General features: G+C 40.4%; 1 protein-coding gene across 4 annotated transcripts in view; it reads right to left on the bottom strand.

Annotated features, from left to right (window-relative positions):
• The window catches only part of SORCS1 (sortilin related VPS10 domain containing receptor 1), a 304,532-nt gene that overhangs the window by 65,145 nt on the left and 225,862 nt on the right, over positions 1–13,525 (bottom strand). For all 4 annotated transcript variants that reach the window (XM_055721229.1, XM_055721230.1, XM_055721231.1 and 1 more), the window contains exons 8-10: positions 11,286–11,375; positions 5,969–6,148; positions 1,486–1,632 (exon numbers count right to left, since the gene is read on the bottom strand). In XM_055721229.1, the coding sequence (XP_055577204.1) occupies positions 1,486–1,632; positions 5,969–6,148; positions 11,286–11,375 (417 nt within the window). The remainder of the gene's footprint in view (positions 1–1,485; positions 1,633–5,968; positions 6,149–11,285; positions 11,376–13,525) is intronic.

Raw genomic sequence — 13,525 nt, 5'->3', positions numbered from 1 at the left:
TATGCAAAAAGAATAAAGTTTACTTCGAGTGTTTACTTGCCTGCATGTTTTTTATTTCTTCTGCCTTGTTCACTCCCTAAAATATTACACTATCATATAATAAAAATCTTGGGTTTCTGATAAAATTGGTCATAAGGTTTTTACTAAATATGTTCACTTAATTTAAAATTAGATTACAATCCATTTGAAACACAAAGGCTTCTACACATGGTCCCTTCCAAAAAGTTAAACTGTTTTATGTCTGCAAAGTTTTCTGAATGTCATCTTTTAGGTTTTCATCTCATAAAAAGATTTAATTTTAAAATACACTTAGTTACAATTTTTAAAAAGAAGAAAATAAATACAAACAAATGCTCTAAAGTAACTCTTCTGTTTCACCCCCAGTTCTCCCTATTTATTTTTTTCCAAACTGGACAGAAAATGAAAGGCTTGCATTTTGGCTCAACCAAAAAAAACCCCAAACCATTTATTTGAACAGCTTCAGATACCAACTTATTTATTCTTTGCTTTTGCAGTAATGCATGGGGTTAAGAGATTAGTGCAGCATTCAGCTACTTAGCACAAAATACAACAATGATTCAGATTCTAACAAACTTAAAGCCTCAAAATGAAAAATGACAATTATTATTTTTTTTTTTATGATGGAAAATAACATGCAGGTACAGGACAGCAGAAGGAAGAGCAGATTAAATAGTGCCCCTGATTCTGCCTGGAACCATGTTAGAATTTGTATGATATAAAAGTTATTGAGAATGCCAAAGGGTGGGGTTCTAAGTATTATCCCACTACTGCGTATAGATTATATCAGCTGAAAAATACATTGAGACCAGTCTAAGCTTTCTTATTTGACAGAGATCTCCAATTCTATTCACACTGCTTATATTTCACTTTTGCTGTTGGAAACGGTTTGCATATAATGTTGATTAAAGACTTGTCTGCCTGTGGATCTATATCAATAAGTATAGAGACAGATACAATATACACCCAGCACATAGATATACATATATTTGGATGAATGTGTCGATTCTGGCTTCTGAGCTTAAAAACATAAATATTAATACTGCCAACAGAGTGGCCTGAAAGAAACCAGAGCCCTCCTTTCCTTTGGGCCTGTCTCGTTATGAGGTCCCTGAAAGTTCTGAGCTACAAAAGCTCACTCCTCCCATCTAGTGTCCAGAGAATCAACTGCGCAGAAACAGCATCCAGCCTCACCTGCCTTTTGAGGGGAGACCATCAGCTCTGCAGGAGGAAGCTGATCTACGATGATTCCTTTTGTTCCAGAAATGAAATTCAGTTAAACTACAATGCCAGCTCTTGCAATACCACTCAGCAGCCCAAGTCTTGTGTACTGCGCTTTTAATATGCAGTATTCCTTCCATGAGATGCACTGCACGGAGAGAGGTGCCCTCTCCTTCTTGTGTTACCTGGTAGAAAAAGATTGTTCTGGGACATTACCACCCCCCAAGTTCCCCCCCAGGTACTTACTAGGAGGCAGTGAATGGGGTTTCCTTTCAGATCAGTGTCCGGAGCCTGCAACAAACTCCAGTCTCTTCCTTTATTGTAGGTGATGAAAGTTTTCACTTGGTTGTCAATCTTCTTGTTAGCCAAGAACATTCCCTTTATCCCTGCTACCTAGGAAAAATTGACATGGCTGAAAAATAGATCAAGCCAATGCAGGTTCTCTGCATGTGTCTCTCTTGCCCTGTCAAACCCAACAGAGATCTGGCGCCCGTGTCAGTACTGTAGATTTCAGGGCAAGAATTGCCAAGGAGCATCACAGGAAGGCAAACTGAGGAGCTGGGGACAAGATAAGACCGTCACGGTTGGAAAGGAAAAGAAAGCTTATATTTCAGAATCAGCATGTGAACATAGTAAGATGTCAATAGCATTATCTGTAAAGTGACAATCTCTCAACTGTGTAGGCATCCTTGCCCCGAAAGACAAAATATGTATAGAGCAATCATTTGGCTCTTGCACTGCAGCAGCAGGAAACAGCAGCAATTTTGGCCTTGAACACCTATAAACTTGGTGTTCAGTGCTTCTATTCTCATACAGACTGCTTAAGACACTTCATCTAAGGATCCCAATGTGTTTCATAATTATCAGTGTTTCAACATGATAACTTGGGGCACAGAGGTATTTTTATTACAGTTTTGTATTTTGAGGAAGCCAAAGCACTGGTGACTCAAGCAAGGCAACCCAGAAAGCTAGTTACAGAGCTAGCAATGATATTCTCATCCTTTTATTTTTCCTGGTGTTTTATCCAACAGCTTTACTCCATAGACCTGCAGGAGGATTTTGTAAAGATGTGATGCTAACAGACTCACATTGGAACCAAGCCCAAAAGTGTCTTAGTGGGGAGATAAAGAGTCAACCTCAGACCACAATTCACACTGCAGAATGTTCCCATCTTCTCAGCACACTGAAAATCAATAGCCCAATAGCTGCTGCAGCTTGCGAATGAATTTGTTAAGCTGCCATTCTGCAATCTGAGTGCTGCAATAAAAAGGGAAGCGAAATCAGGAGAAAGAGGAGGAAAGTGAAAAACTTTCTGATTTCCAGCAAGTCTGTTCAGTCATCCACCCCATCTCTTCTTATGATGTAGAACTAGTGCACAGAATCATTCAACAAGACTTTTTACTCATAAAGATTATTACTTAAATGGCATCATGAGGACAATGGTTACACAGCAGATTCAGAGGCTGTTCCAGCTCAGCTGATTTAATTATGTGGCTGGATTTTTGTGCTATAGCTCCCATTGAGTAGGACTGTATTGCACTTTTGGTCACATGTTGTGGTACTGCTAGTGGACAGTGCATTGGTACAGAACATTGGTGTACTTCAAATTGTCTTTAAATTAAGTAGTTAACTAATCTATTGTTGATATAAACATAAAAAGATAATATTTTCAATTTATTAGCTGGATTGTTTGGTCCTAACCAACTAAGTATTCAGGATTTCTTTGTTGTAGCAGAAAAGCACCCTGAAAAGACAAGGGTACTTTGTCTCCCAGTGATACTGCATGAATAGACAGGGCTGGAAAAATAGCATAGTTTTGCCTTTACTACCAGAGGCCAGAGCCTATAGCTCCATTTGTACTTTTCTTTGTTGTTGTCCTGAAATAGTTGTATTATATAGTCCCTGTGAAATAGTGGCTATAAATGATTAAAGAGCATTTTATATATCAGGTGATAAATGTGGTCTGAAATCCTGTGATTTTTTCTTTTTATGATTCCAGTCATGGGCTGGGACTCAGAATCCTTTCCTGAGAAAGCAGTGTAAGTTATACTGTCAGTCTTGGACAGCTTTATCTTAAGAAAAGATCACACACACTATACATGTTTGTGTGCTCTCAGTAGGAAGAGATACACCTATTGCATAAACACAACCATGACATGCACAATGATCTCTGTTCATCCCTGCTGTTCATAGAATCGTGAAAAAGAAAGACTCATTAAAGTAAGTGCATGACCAACAGTGGTCACAGAGAAAAGCCCTCCATTAGCTCCCACGTGAACATTGTAGACAATCCTCACTACCCTGAATGTGTCGTGTGCAGATAGAAATGCTGTCTACAGTTTTAGAAAGATCCATACCAGAGACTCGAACACACAACTCAAAACACATTCTTCACTCCCCATCACCAGCTTCATACATCAAACATACTTCCCATCCAACAACCATCCTGCTAAAAAAAAGTAAGTCCCAGAGTAACAGGCATATATACCATAGCTATAGACACATGTCCTCAAGTCTGTTATCTCTTCAGGCATGGATTCCCACAGGCAGGATTGTCTTGTTGCAGACCAGTCCAACTACAGAGCCAAGCAGAGCCATACCATATCAGTGGAGAGGTGCAGGAATTAGAAAGGACACTCAGACCCAATGGCCAGTGATTTTTGCTGTTCCCTTGCTCTAGGAGATGGTCAGGCTGTCTGGGACAGCCCTTTTATGACTGAAGACCCACTGAATGCTGAGTCCAGTGTGCTACTGATGAAGTGGCACTGGAAGGTGGTAGAGAGAAGGGCTATTCTTTTACCCTGCTCTATCCAACATGCAGAAGGGGGAATAGCATCCCTCTAGGAGGGGCCTCATCTTCTACAAGTTCCAGCAGCAGAAGAGCCCACACACTGGAGTAGCAAGGTCTCAGTGAAAGTCTCCTGGTGACTTACAGAAGAGAAGGGAAAACGTGATGAGGCACCATGAAAGAATTTCTGTTTTCTCTTTATGCCCAACACAATTCCTGATTGAGAAGCATTGAGCAGTTTTACCCTTGATGTAGAATCAGTTTAGGAATCTACAGACACAAACACATTGACTACAATGCAACTAGAAGAACTTGTAACACCTAACAGACATGCACACAGACACACGCACATTAAACAGGGCTTCCTCTGGCATCTTCTCAAATAATCTTGCTTTTCCAAATATATCACTGTCACCACAGGACTCAATTTGCAATCTCTTCACTTCATTTTAATTTATCTATGGATTTTTTTTCTTCTCTTGTCTTCATTTACCCCTAGAGCATTCATCATTTGCAACAACCCTACTCAGAGAATCATGCTGGCTGGCTTTCTGTTCCCTTCCAGCTAGAACATCAAATTGAAAGGAAGGTTTGTGCCAGGTTCAGTGTCAGCCAATATTCTTTCTATCTAGATAATCAGCAGATATGACGCTACAAGTCTGATTCCATCAATTTCAATCCAGGTTACTGTATGGTGTCAGCCTAATAAAACAAAACAAAGGCTTTTCTTTCCCCCTGGGATGTAGGACACCTTTACATAATGCAGTAAAACTGCTTCTCGAGCTGACAGTAATAAGAGGCAACAGTTTTTCCATGGGCTGCCAGCGCTGCAGAGAGATTAATAGTAAAAGTCTCCAAATGACTGAAATGCCAGTGCCCATCCTCCTACAGTTCATCTGCATCTACATACAACACTTGCACTCTCTGGACAATTCAAGGTGGTATCCAAGTAAAGGGCAGCTGAAGGCAAACTATACAGCAGAGCTAATATTCAGGCAGTGATGGGGAGATATGGGAAGCATCTTATTTGCACAGAAACTCAGATCTAGTTCATGGTCTTTATTCTAAATGGTCAGAAAACCCCCTGGAGGAGGCCTGAAAAGAGAAGCTGACCCTCAAACCAGCAGCTGAGAACTGAATTTCTACTTAGCTGAGTGCTGTCTCCAGAACTAAAACAGGCAGCAGAATAAAAGATGTGTGAGGGCACATTAAAAGCCCTATTCTTAGGATCAGTCGTTATAGAAGACAATGTAAATTGGACGGTTTACAGGGGAGCTTAGGCAGAATGCACTTGTCAGAAAAAGGCTCAGAGGTAAAAGGGACATCAACATGAGGTAGGAGAGTTTCCATGCTCATGGAATAGCCCTAGAGGGCGTTTCTAAAATCACTTTGTTTCCCAGAATAGTCCAAGTTGAGGAGGGTGACAGAGCTGAAAACTGCTGTCTCCCCTTACCTCTAAAACAAGAGATTAGAGGCTGTCAGAAATGCAACACAAATTGGAGAATGATGCTATTCAAAGTATTGGGAGCTTTCAGAGCCATAGGCTGGACAAATGTGGGTCAACAGGATTTTGGCTGAGAAGGCTAGAGTTCCTCTTAGGGACTGAATGTACTCTTCCATGACCTCTTCCGATACCTATCTGCCTATGCATGAAAGAGGCCTGAGCGCTTCCTCACCTGAGAACCTACACGAGGGTACAGCAGTGAATCTGTTCATAGTATTAGGCTGGGCCTGAATTCAACACCTGTGTAAAACCTGGCCTTGAAACTCAGCTGGCTCCATTGAGGCCCTTAAGCAAAAGGAGGACAAAGCTATGTGTTCAGTCACTTTTTGGCTCTGTTGTTCACATGCGTATTACGGGACTGATGCGCAACAAGGAAAGGGTACTGGCATCATATGAGCTCCTGAGATAGGAATAAAGTGTTTGGAGTTATGACATACCTCATAGAGGTCAATCATCACATTCCCCTCCAGCCCTTGACTACTCTTGACATTTTCCAAGGCCAGGGTGAAGTACACCCCTCGGGTGTCGGAGATATACAGATTGTATGTGTCGTTCTGGTTCCACTCTTGAACAGCTGCAAACACCTGATTCTCATCTGTGCTGATAACATGCATGTCCTGGGGAAAGAAAAGAGATGAAGGTTACTAGAGGGAGCTCTGCTCTGTCATTTTCAAGGGCACCAAAGTAATTGTGGGGATACAAGAGATATATTTAGGCTGGAGTTTAATTGGAAACTGTAGACAACTGTAGACACTCTTGTAAGCGGGTAATTCCATCCAGGAATATTTTACACCAGCTTTCTTCTGCGAATTTTCAAAGCAGTAATTAACTGATGAGGTGTTAATTGAACATTTACATTGGCAGTACAGTGTTACACAGCAGCACTTCCCCCCTCCACCAACACTTTCATTTTAATGAGTACTTTGTTTGGGGGAGGAGGGTGGTGGTTATGTGTTAGCTTTTTTTGGCACCTGAGTGATTCCACTTGTAATTGTGGAATCACAGATATTAAAAATGTGGTGGTGGTGTGGTGTGGTTTTGTTTTTGGTTTTTTTTTAAGAAGAAAAAAGCAGCATGTGAAACATCTGTTTCTTGCCTAGCATTCAGAAACCAAGTATGCTTGGGGACTGATACAGGGAGGATCTAACGGCTTAATGTCTGCAGTCAGTGCTGCTGCTGCAGTTTATTATTTCCAATGACAGTGTCAACTAGAAGCCAAGGCCCTGGACTACTGTGCTAAACACTCCCGCCACCCCAAAATATAACAGAAAGACAACCCTAATCCTTACAAGAGGTAAAGAGCAGAATTGTAGTTAGATCACTAGTGTTATAAGCGAGGTTCTGGTTTACTTTGTTCTGTGTATTACAACAGGCAGGAAGCAATGAAAAAATAGCATAATTAAAAAAAAAAAAAACAACAACAAAAAAAACCCCAACAAAAAACCACAAACAACAACCAGAAACTATTAAACCTGATTCCCTCTTTCAATGCCTGGAGAAATTATTACCCTGTGGAAAAAGCCACCAAGAGAGAAACTGTTATAATGAAAATCCCAGGTTCTATGTGCCCAGCCCAGGCACCCTGAGTTCTTTGGTGCCATAAAAATCTGTGGAGGTAGGAAAAGAAATGCAGATTTCTTAGCACCAGGTGATTCCCAGAAGATTCAGCTGTTCTGTCTGTTCTGGGCAGATATCCCAAAGTTATTCTGCTCCCATGAATCTCAGCCAGGGCTTTCTATATGCAAAACTGGGAACTTCATTAGAAAATATACTCTTTGGAAGCTGATGTTACTTCTTTCTTCTGTTACTAATAGCGTTTGACAATTCACTTTGTCGTGGTTTTGTAGCGTGAATTAATACCTCCAGATGGAGCCTTGTAAAGTAAAGATGAAAAATAATATACTGAGGAAATCTGATCTATAAATTTGAAAGCGGATTCACCACCAAGTTAAGATTCAGAACAGTTGTTTGTTTGTCCAGATTCAGATGTGAGTATGGAGTGGATGAATATTCATTTGATTTACTTGCTGCTTTGAGCTGGTGAAAAACTAATCCCAGAAGATGGGCTGGTTTTGGGGAGGAAGAGATTGGCTTAAGTCCTGAGGTAACAGGAAAGGCAACATAAGGCCCGCTGCCTTCTATTAATTGTGGTTGTGAATAGATATCTTCTCTCAGCTCCAGCTGTGCTAGTAGAAGTTACTGCTGCAGCTGTTTTTCAGACTCCGTATTTCAGACTGTCAGCCTAGTCAGTCTGCTGGTAGACCTACATGAGCAGGTGTTCCCAATGTGCTTCAGGCAACATTGGCTAGCATAGCTCTAATCTCAAGTTTAAACTTTTGCAAACACGCATACACACAGGGGCAGACCACTCTATTCAAACCTAGGGAGAGATTACAGAGTAAAACATGCTTTGTCTGGTGGATGTACAGTTTCATTAACTTTACATTTTAATCAATAGTTTTGCAATAACTAGGGGAGAGGTAAAAAGATATTTTGACCAACACAAAGGAAAACTAAAGGCAATTTCATAAATGCTTAAGAAGCAAACAAGTTAATCTATTCACTAGATGCTTCCTGAATTTGATCAGACCGTGCCATAAGATGCAAGTCTAAAGAAGATCCCAGTAAGGGCTGGAGAAGCAGAGGCTGAGACAGAATTGTCATAATATATATAGTGCAGAGAGTCAAAAAAGACAGTGTTTCAAATGTTTGCCTTTGGGGGTCAATTAACTTTTCCTCTTAATATGGTCTTGTCCAATAGATGCAGTAACATGGCAAAGCTTTGATAGAAATGGATTAGTATATGTACATCAAAGAGGTCTTTCACCCACATCAGGATTTTTTTGGTTTTCACACCGGGGAAATTAAAATTAGTCATTGTATCATATTTGCTTCAATTTGGTTTTTTTCAGGGTGGGATTTGTTTTTTTGGGGGGGAGGAATAATACAAAAAGACAGGCTTCATCTTGATACAGAGCAAGAGCTTCACTGCATCTTCCACTACAACATTCATTCTACCTCTCTACAGAAAGGGAAAAGGACAGGAAAGAGAAGCAAGGCACCCTTCTCAAACTCTTGTCATCTTCAGGGGCTCCCCATGCATCTGCCTACTCAGAGCCTGAGATTTCCTCTCTCTGCTCCAGCACACAGTGGAAGTACATTAATATGCTGTTCTATTATCTGTCCCTCTTGGCTTTCCAAAGACAAAAGTAAGAGCATGATGCTGTGCATGGGTTTGATCAGGTATCTACTCAAATGACTAAAGGCCAAGGCTTTCTGAATTACTAAACATGCTTCAATTGCCCTTTTTGCACTTGGTCAGGGAACTTTTCTTACTAGCAAGTTAAACAGCAGGCAGTGTAATGCCTGTTTTATGCTGTCAATTACTGGGACTTTTTAAGGTCTGTATTTAAGGATTTTTTTTTGTGTGGTTATTGCTTCTTCTGTCAGGATGTACATCCTGAGGTTGAAAGAAAGTGTTGAATTTAAAGCAGAGGTACAACATGCACCCATGCCATCAGTATTCAGCCCAGCACCAGTTAAGGACAGGTCTTTCGAAAAGATAAATCACTTGTCTTGCTTCAGTATTCACAGATGTCTGCTCAGTACATTGGTTTAAAATGGAGTGAATGTACCCTGTGTGCACCTTTAAGGTGATTATCATGAGTGAAATTAGAGTCTGTGACAGAGCCCACCTTGTGGTGTTGTGATACAGAATAGGCAGTGCCAACCCACAGATCACCATCACTGCAGAAATTAACAGGTTTCAATAAAGACTGTTTACAGGTTTAACACAACCTGTATGGACATATGCAGGCATCTTATATGGGAGAGAGTTTCAAGTTAATTTAGGCTTTTAATCAAACTGGCTACCAGGCTATCAATGCCAACAAGAAGACTATTTCAGTTTTGATTTGCTAGAGGCCATTCCTGCCTGAGCAGCTGTATCGCTTGCCAAAGCTGCCTGCAGTCACACCCCTCCAGTTCAGGAAGAGCGACATGCAAAGACATTGATATTTCCATCTTCAGTTCCAGAAGTCACTTAGTACTGTTTACCATGTTTGGCCCCTCTTTCTTAGCTGAAGGAGATAAAAGAGAATTTAGGCTTAAAAGAAGCTGTTTGTTTCAATTCCTTGAATAGTATAACTTTTTGTGCATTTTTAATAAAAGCAGCTATCTTGCTTTGATAGCAGCCTCCAAGACAGCCACAGCTCCACTGTAGCTCCTTCCAAGCCAAATGTAGCTCTTCAGTCTTTAAAAATATTCCAAGATTGTGACAAAGCATCTTATCTCCTTAAATATCTGCCTTTTTATTTCGGTCAAATAACATGAATGTATTGCTCCAATTCCTGTTCTCCGAGAACACAGTGCAATTTAATAGTAGTACATTTTCCCTGGCTCTCCAGAGATCTCTTTGAAAAAGTGGACAGCTGGAAAAATATGTGGGCTAAAGGAGACAACCAGTGCAAAGCAAGCCGTCTCTCTACAGATAATCTGAATCAGCTGTAAATGACAAATTTGATTGGGGTGTTACAATAACCATGCTAAAAACACAACTCTTTTCCTAAGGGCTACTTCAAATTAACACCTGTTTAAATTTTATCTGAACTGACAGAGTAATTCCTTCCTGCTAGGAAAGGAAGTTTCCAACCAACCTATCTTTAAACATGACTGAAGATTTCGGGGCAGACCACAGATCCCCTGTGTCAGAGCCAAGAAGATATCATGGCTTCTGGTAGGGTCCTTGAATGTCCTGTAAGCTGGGTTTTCAGGTGATCTAAACAGGAGCAAAGGGTACAACAGCACAGTAGGTCAGGTATGTCATTGAAGGCCTGGGTTTGAGCTGCAGTCTGGTTATATGAAGGTCACCCAGTCAGTCCACTACAAACAGGTCAATTGGATTGAGGAACCAAAGACAGGCAGTTGTAATATTAGCCGAATTATCCCTCTGAATATTTCCACCTACAAAATCTGTCGTGCTTTCAACTTCTAGGAACTGGCTGACCTTGCACTTTCTTTTTCTCCTTTTGACATTCCTTGCTTAATTTCTGGGAATTAATTTGTCTCCAGATGTTAGACCTCACATAGAAACCACAAGATCATTTGCTACCTTTGAGCTTAAATTTCATTTAAACTAGACTATATCAAGAATGAAAAGACCTCAAAAAAAAAAAAAAAGTAAAAATCCTCTCTTTGTTAAGAAGCTGTTAGGAGCCCAGCTGCAAAATGGCGATTTCCTCAAAATGGAGCTAACATTTTATACAGGTCTTTTAAAAAATTCAGCTCTAGAAGGCAGCAATAGCCTTTCAAGCTCCACTGCTAATTCACCATTGTTCTTAATTAGGGAAGATATGGAGCAGACACACAAAGACATCTCTTTGCTTGGTTCCCATTAAAATCTGCTAATGAGGCAAAGCACAAAAAGCAACCCACATAGGACAGGGACAGGAGAAGGGAATTTTAAGACCAAAAAAAGAGAAAAGATAGTCTACTCCAAAACTTAATTAACTAACCATAAAGAAATGGTAATTGACATGGGCTGTGGTATCAGTCTACATTTCATGCTGATGTCCTTGACTAGCCAAAGTGCTGAGCTTGTTTTCAGCCCTTTCTTGCTTGCAGATGTTCTGGTAAATGAGTTTTCACGCATTGTATGTCATCTTCCAGTTACTGTTACTTGTATTGGATTCAGGAATTTCTGTGCAATCAGAGTATCTGTAAGTTTATATGGGCATTCCAGCAACAGCAACCTACCTTGGGCAAGGAGTACTTTGGCAGCTTCATCTGTGTGAATGCATTCCTCCTATAAGAAACGTAGTAATGTGGTCTTCCTCCTGATGTCAACTACGAGAGAAGCAGGAAAGTTATCATCGGGATTTTGTAAAATATTTTTTTTATTATCAGGGAAAAACATCAAGCAAATGCTGTCAAGAGAAATACCATGGTGTTGGTGGCAATGGCTTAAAACTGCAGCTGTAGTAACAGCTGATGAATAAACATTGATCTAACTGACAGTGGCTGAAAAAGAAAGCAAGAGCAATCTCATTTTCTGCAAAGAGGGACAAAGGCCAGAATTTCAGGTGAAAGTCTGGAGGAAGGAAGTCCTGGCTTCACTTGGGCCATTATGCCATCTGCTGATACCACAGCTCTTCTCTGCCTTACCACAAAACACTCCTCTTTGCTGTCTGCAGAGCTGCTGTGTAGGCTGTTGGTTAGATCAGCAGACTGGCAGACATGGTGCTTGATTTCTTTTTCTGCCTCCAGTTTGGTTCCTATGTGGTCCTGTACAAGCCATCATATGTATTTGTTACGAGATCAGCTAAGCATTGACAGATATTGAAGGCAGGAAAAGCTCAGCTGATTTGGCATTTCTGTGAATCTGGCCATTTATTTCTGTGCCCAAATACTGATGGCAAGACTTGAAAATTCTGTGTTACAGCAATGTGAGGTTTAATTTCCTACCACCTATTAAGGGGGAAAAATGGACAGAAAAAAAAAGCTGTCAATGTTATCTGGCTTCCAGTGCTGCTGAACATATAATCAATGTTTGTAAAGTACTTTTAAATCCTTGGATGAAAGATACTGAAGAATAAATATTCCAAGGGATCCTCCATGCAGAACTTTGCTTTAATTGCCTGATATCTGGGCTTATCAAGACTTTTCTTCAGTACTAAGTGTTTTAAAATGCACTGCAGTAGCTTCAAATGCAAGATACACAGAGGATAGATTCATACCAGATTAAGTAAAATCAGAACTGTATCTTTTTCTAAAGCTCTGCAACAAATTTTTTAAAGGAATTGGGCAAAATTAGGAGAAGGAAAGCCAAAAGCATGGTTTATGAGAAAGTGTGAGTTTGTAAATAAAACACGATGTAGTGGGAGAAATAATCCTGCATTCCCTATATCCTTGTGCTTTTGAGCCTACAAATCCTCATTCCAAATGCCTTAGTTGCAGAAAGCTAGACAGAGACTGAGGAAGGTAGGGAAGGCTAGGTGAGGGTGCTCAGGGTGTTCATCTATTCTTTCAAGCCTTCACAGTCTGGTATAGGGCCCTTCATCCTCTGAAGAACAGTGCCCGGGATAAGGCAGGCACGGTCCAGCATCTGCAACGGCATGTTATTTAGTTGTTTGTTGCCAGCCAGATACGTATGTAACCACTTCAAGAATCCCATTTTGAATTAACAGCCAACAGTGAATTCACTCACTACCTTGAACAAAGCAAAGGTTGTTTCCAGGGATTATAATATTATTATTTCATACCTGTAAGCATCAATTATTAATGATTGGCAAGTAATAGCTCTTTGACTTTTTATATTTATTTCTGTTTAAGAATCCTACAAAGTTTAAGGATTAAAATGGGAGCTTCCAAAATCCAAATATTATATGATACCTTCTCAAACTGTATTATGAACATGAATATAAAGTTGTGGAAAGTCCCATCGGGCATTAAGGGGAACATTTTAACAGGCTGCCTCTCCTCACATGCTCCTCCTTACAGTGCAACTAGCATACAGGTGGAACAAAGCCAAAATCTGACAGCACTGGGAGCACTATACAACAGTTTATAGACAGAAAGAGAAACATATCAAAATAGAGGGGCTATCCAGAAAGGTTGTCAACCTCCCCAGCATTAACTTCAGATAAGGTAAAGGGGTTGGCCTTTCTAAAGTGTGTAATAGCATCAGGTCAGAACATAGAAGACTAGCAGTCTTGAAGACTACAAAACCAAGGCATCAGTGATGAAGTAATGAATCAATTCACATATGAAGAAAAATTTCCCAGCTCCTGTGTCACTCGAGCCACAAATACAGTCATTGTGAAACGAGAGACCATGGCTGAACAGTGAAGCATGCCCCTGTTTTCCTTACCACATAAACATTTATTCCATTTATGCCTCAGACACACTAGGCACAAAAGCTGTTCTGGAACGTATGTCCCAGATTTATTTGTGGATGATTTAGACTGGTGCTTATGACTGAGTTCATTAACTGAAGG

The sequence above is a fragment of the Falco cherrug genome, chromosome 9 (genome assembly GCF_023634085.1).
Source record: "Falco cherrug isolate bFalChe1 chromosome 9, bFalChe1.pri, whole genome shotgun sequence".
NCBI classification, from domain to species: Eukaryota; Metazoa; Chordata; class Aves; order Falconiformes; family Falconidae; genus Falco; species Falco cherrug.
This window is presented reverse-complemented; position numbering and strand designations above follow the sequence as displayed.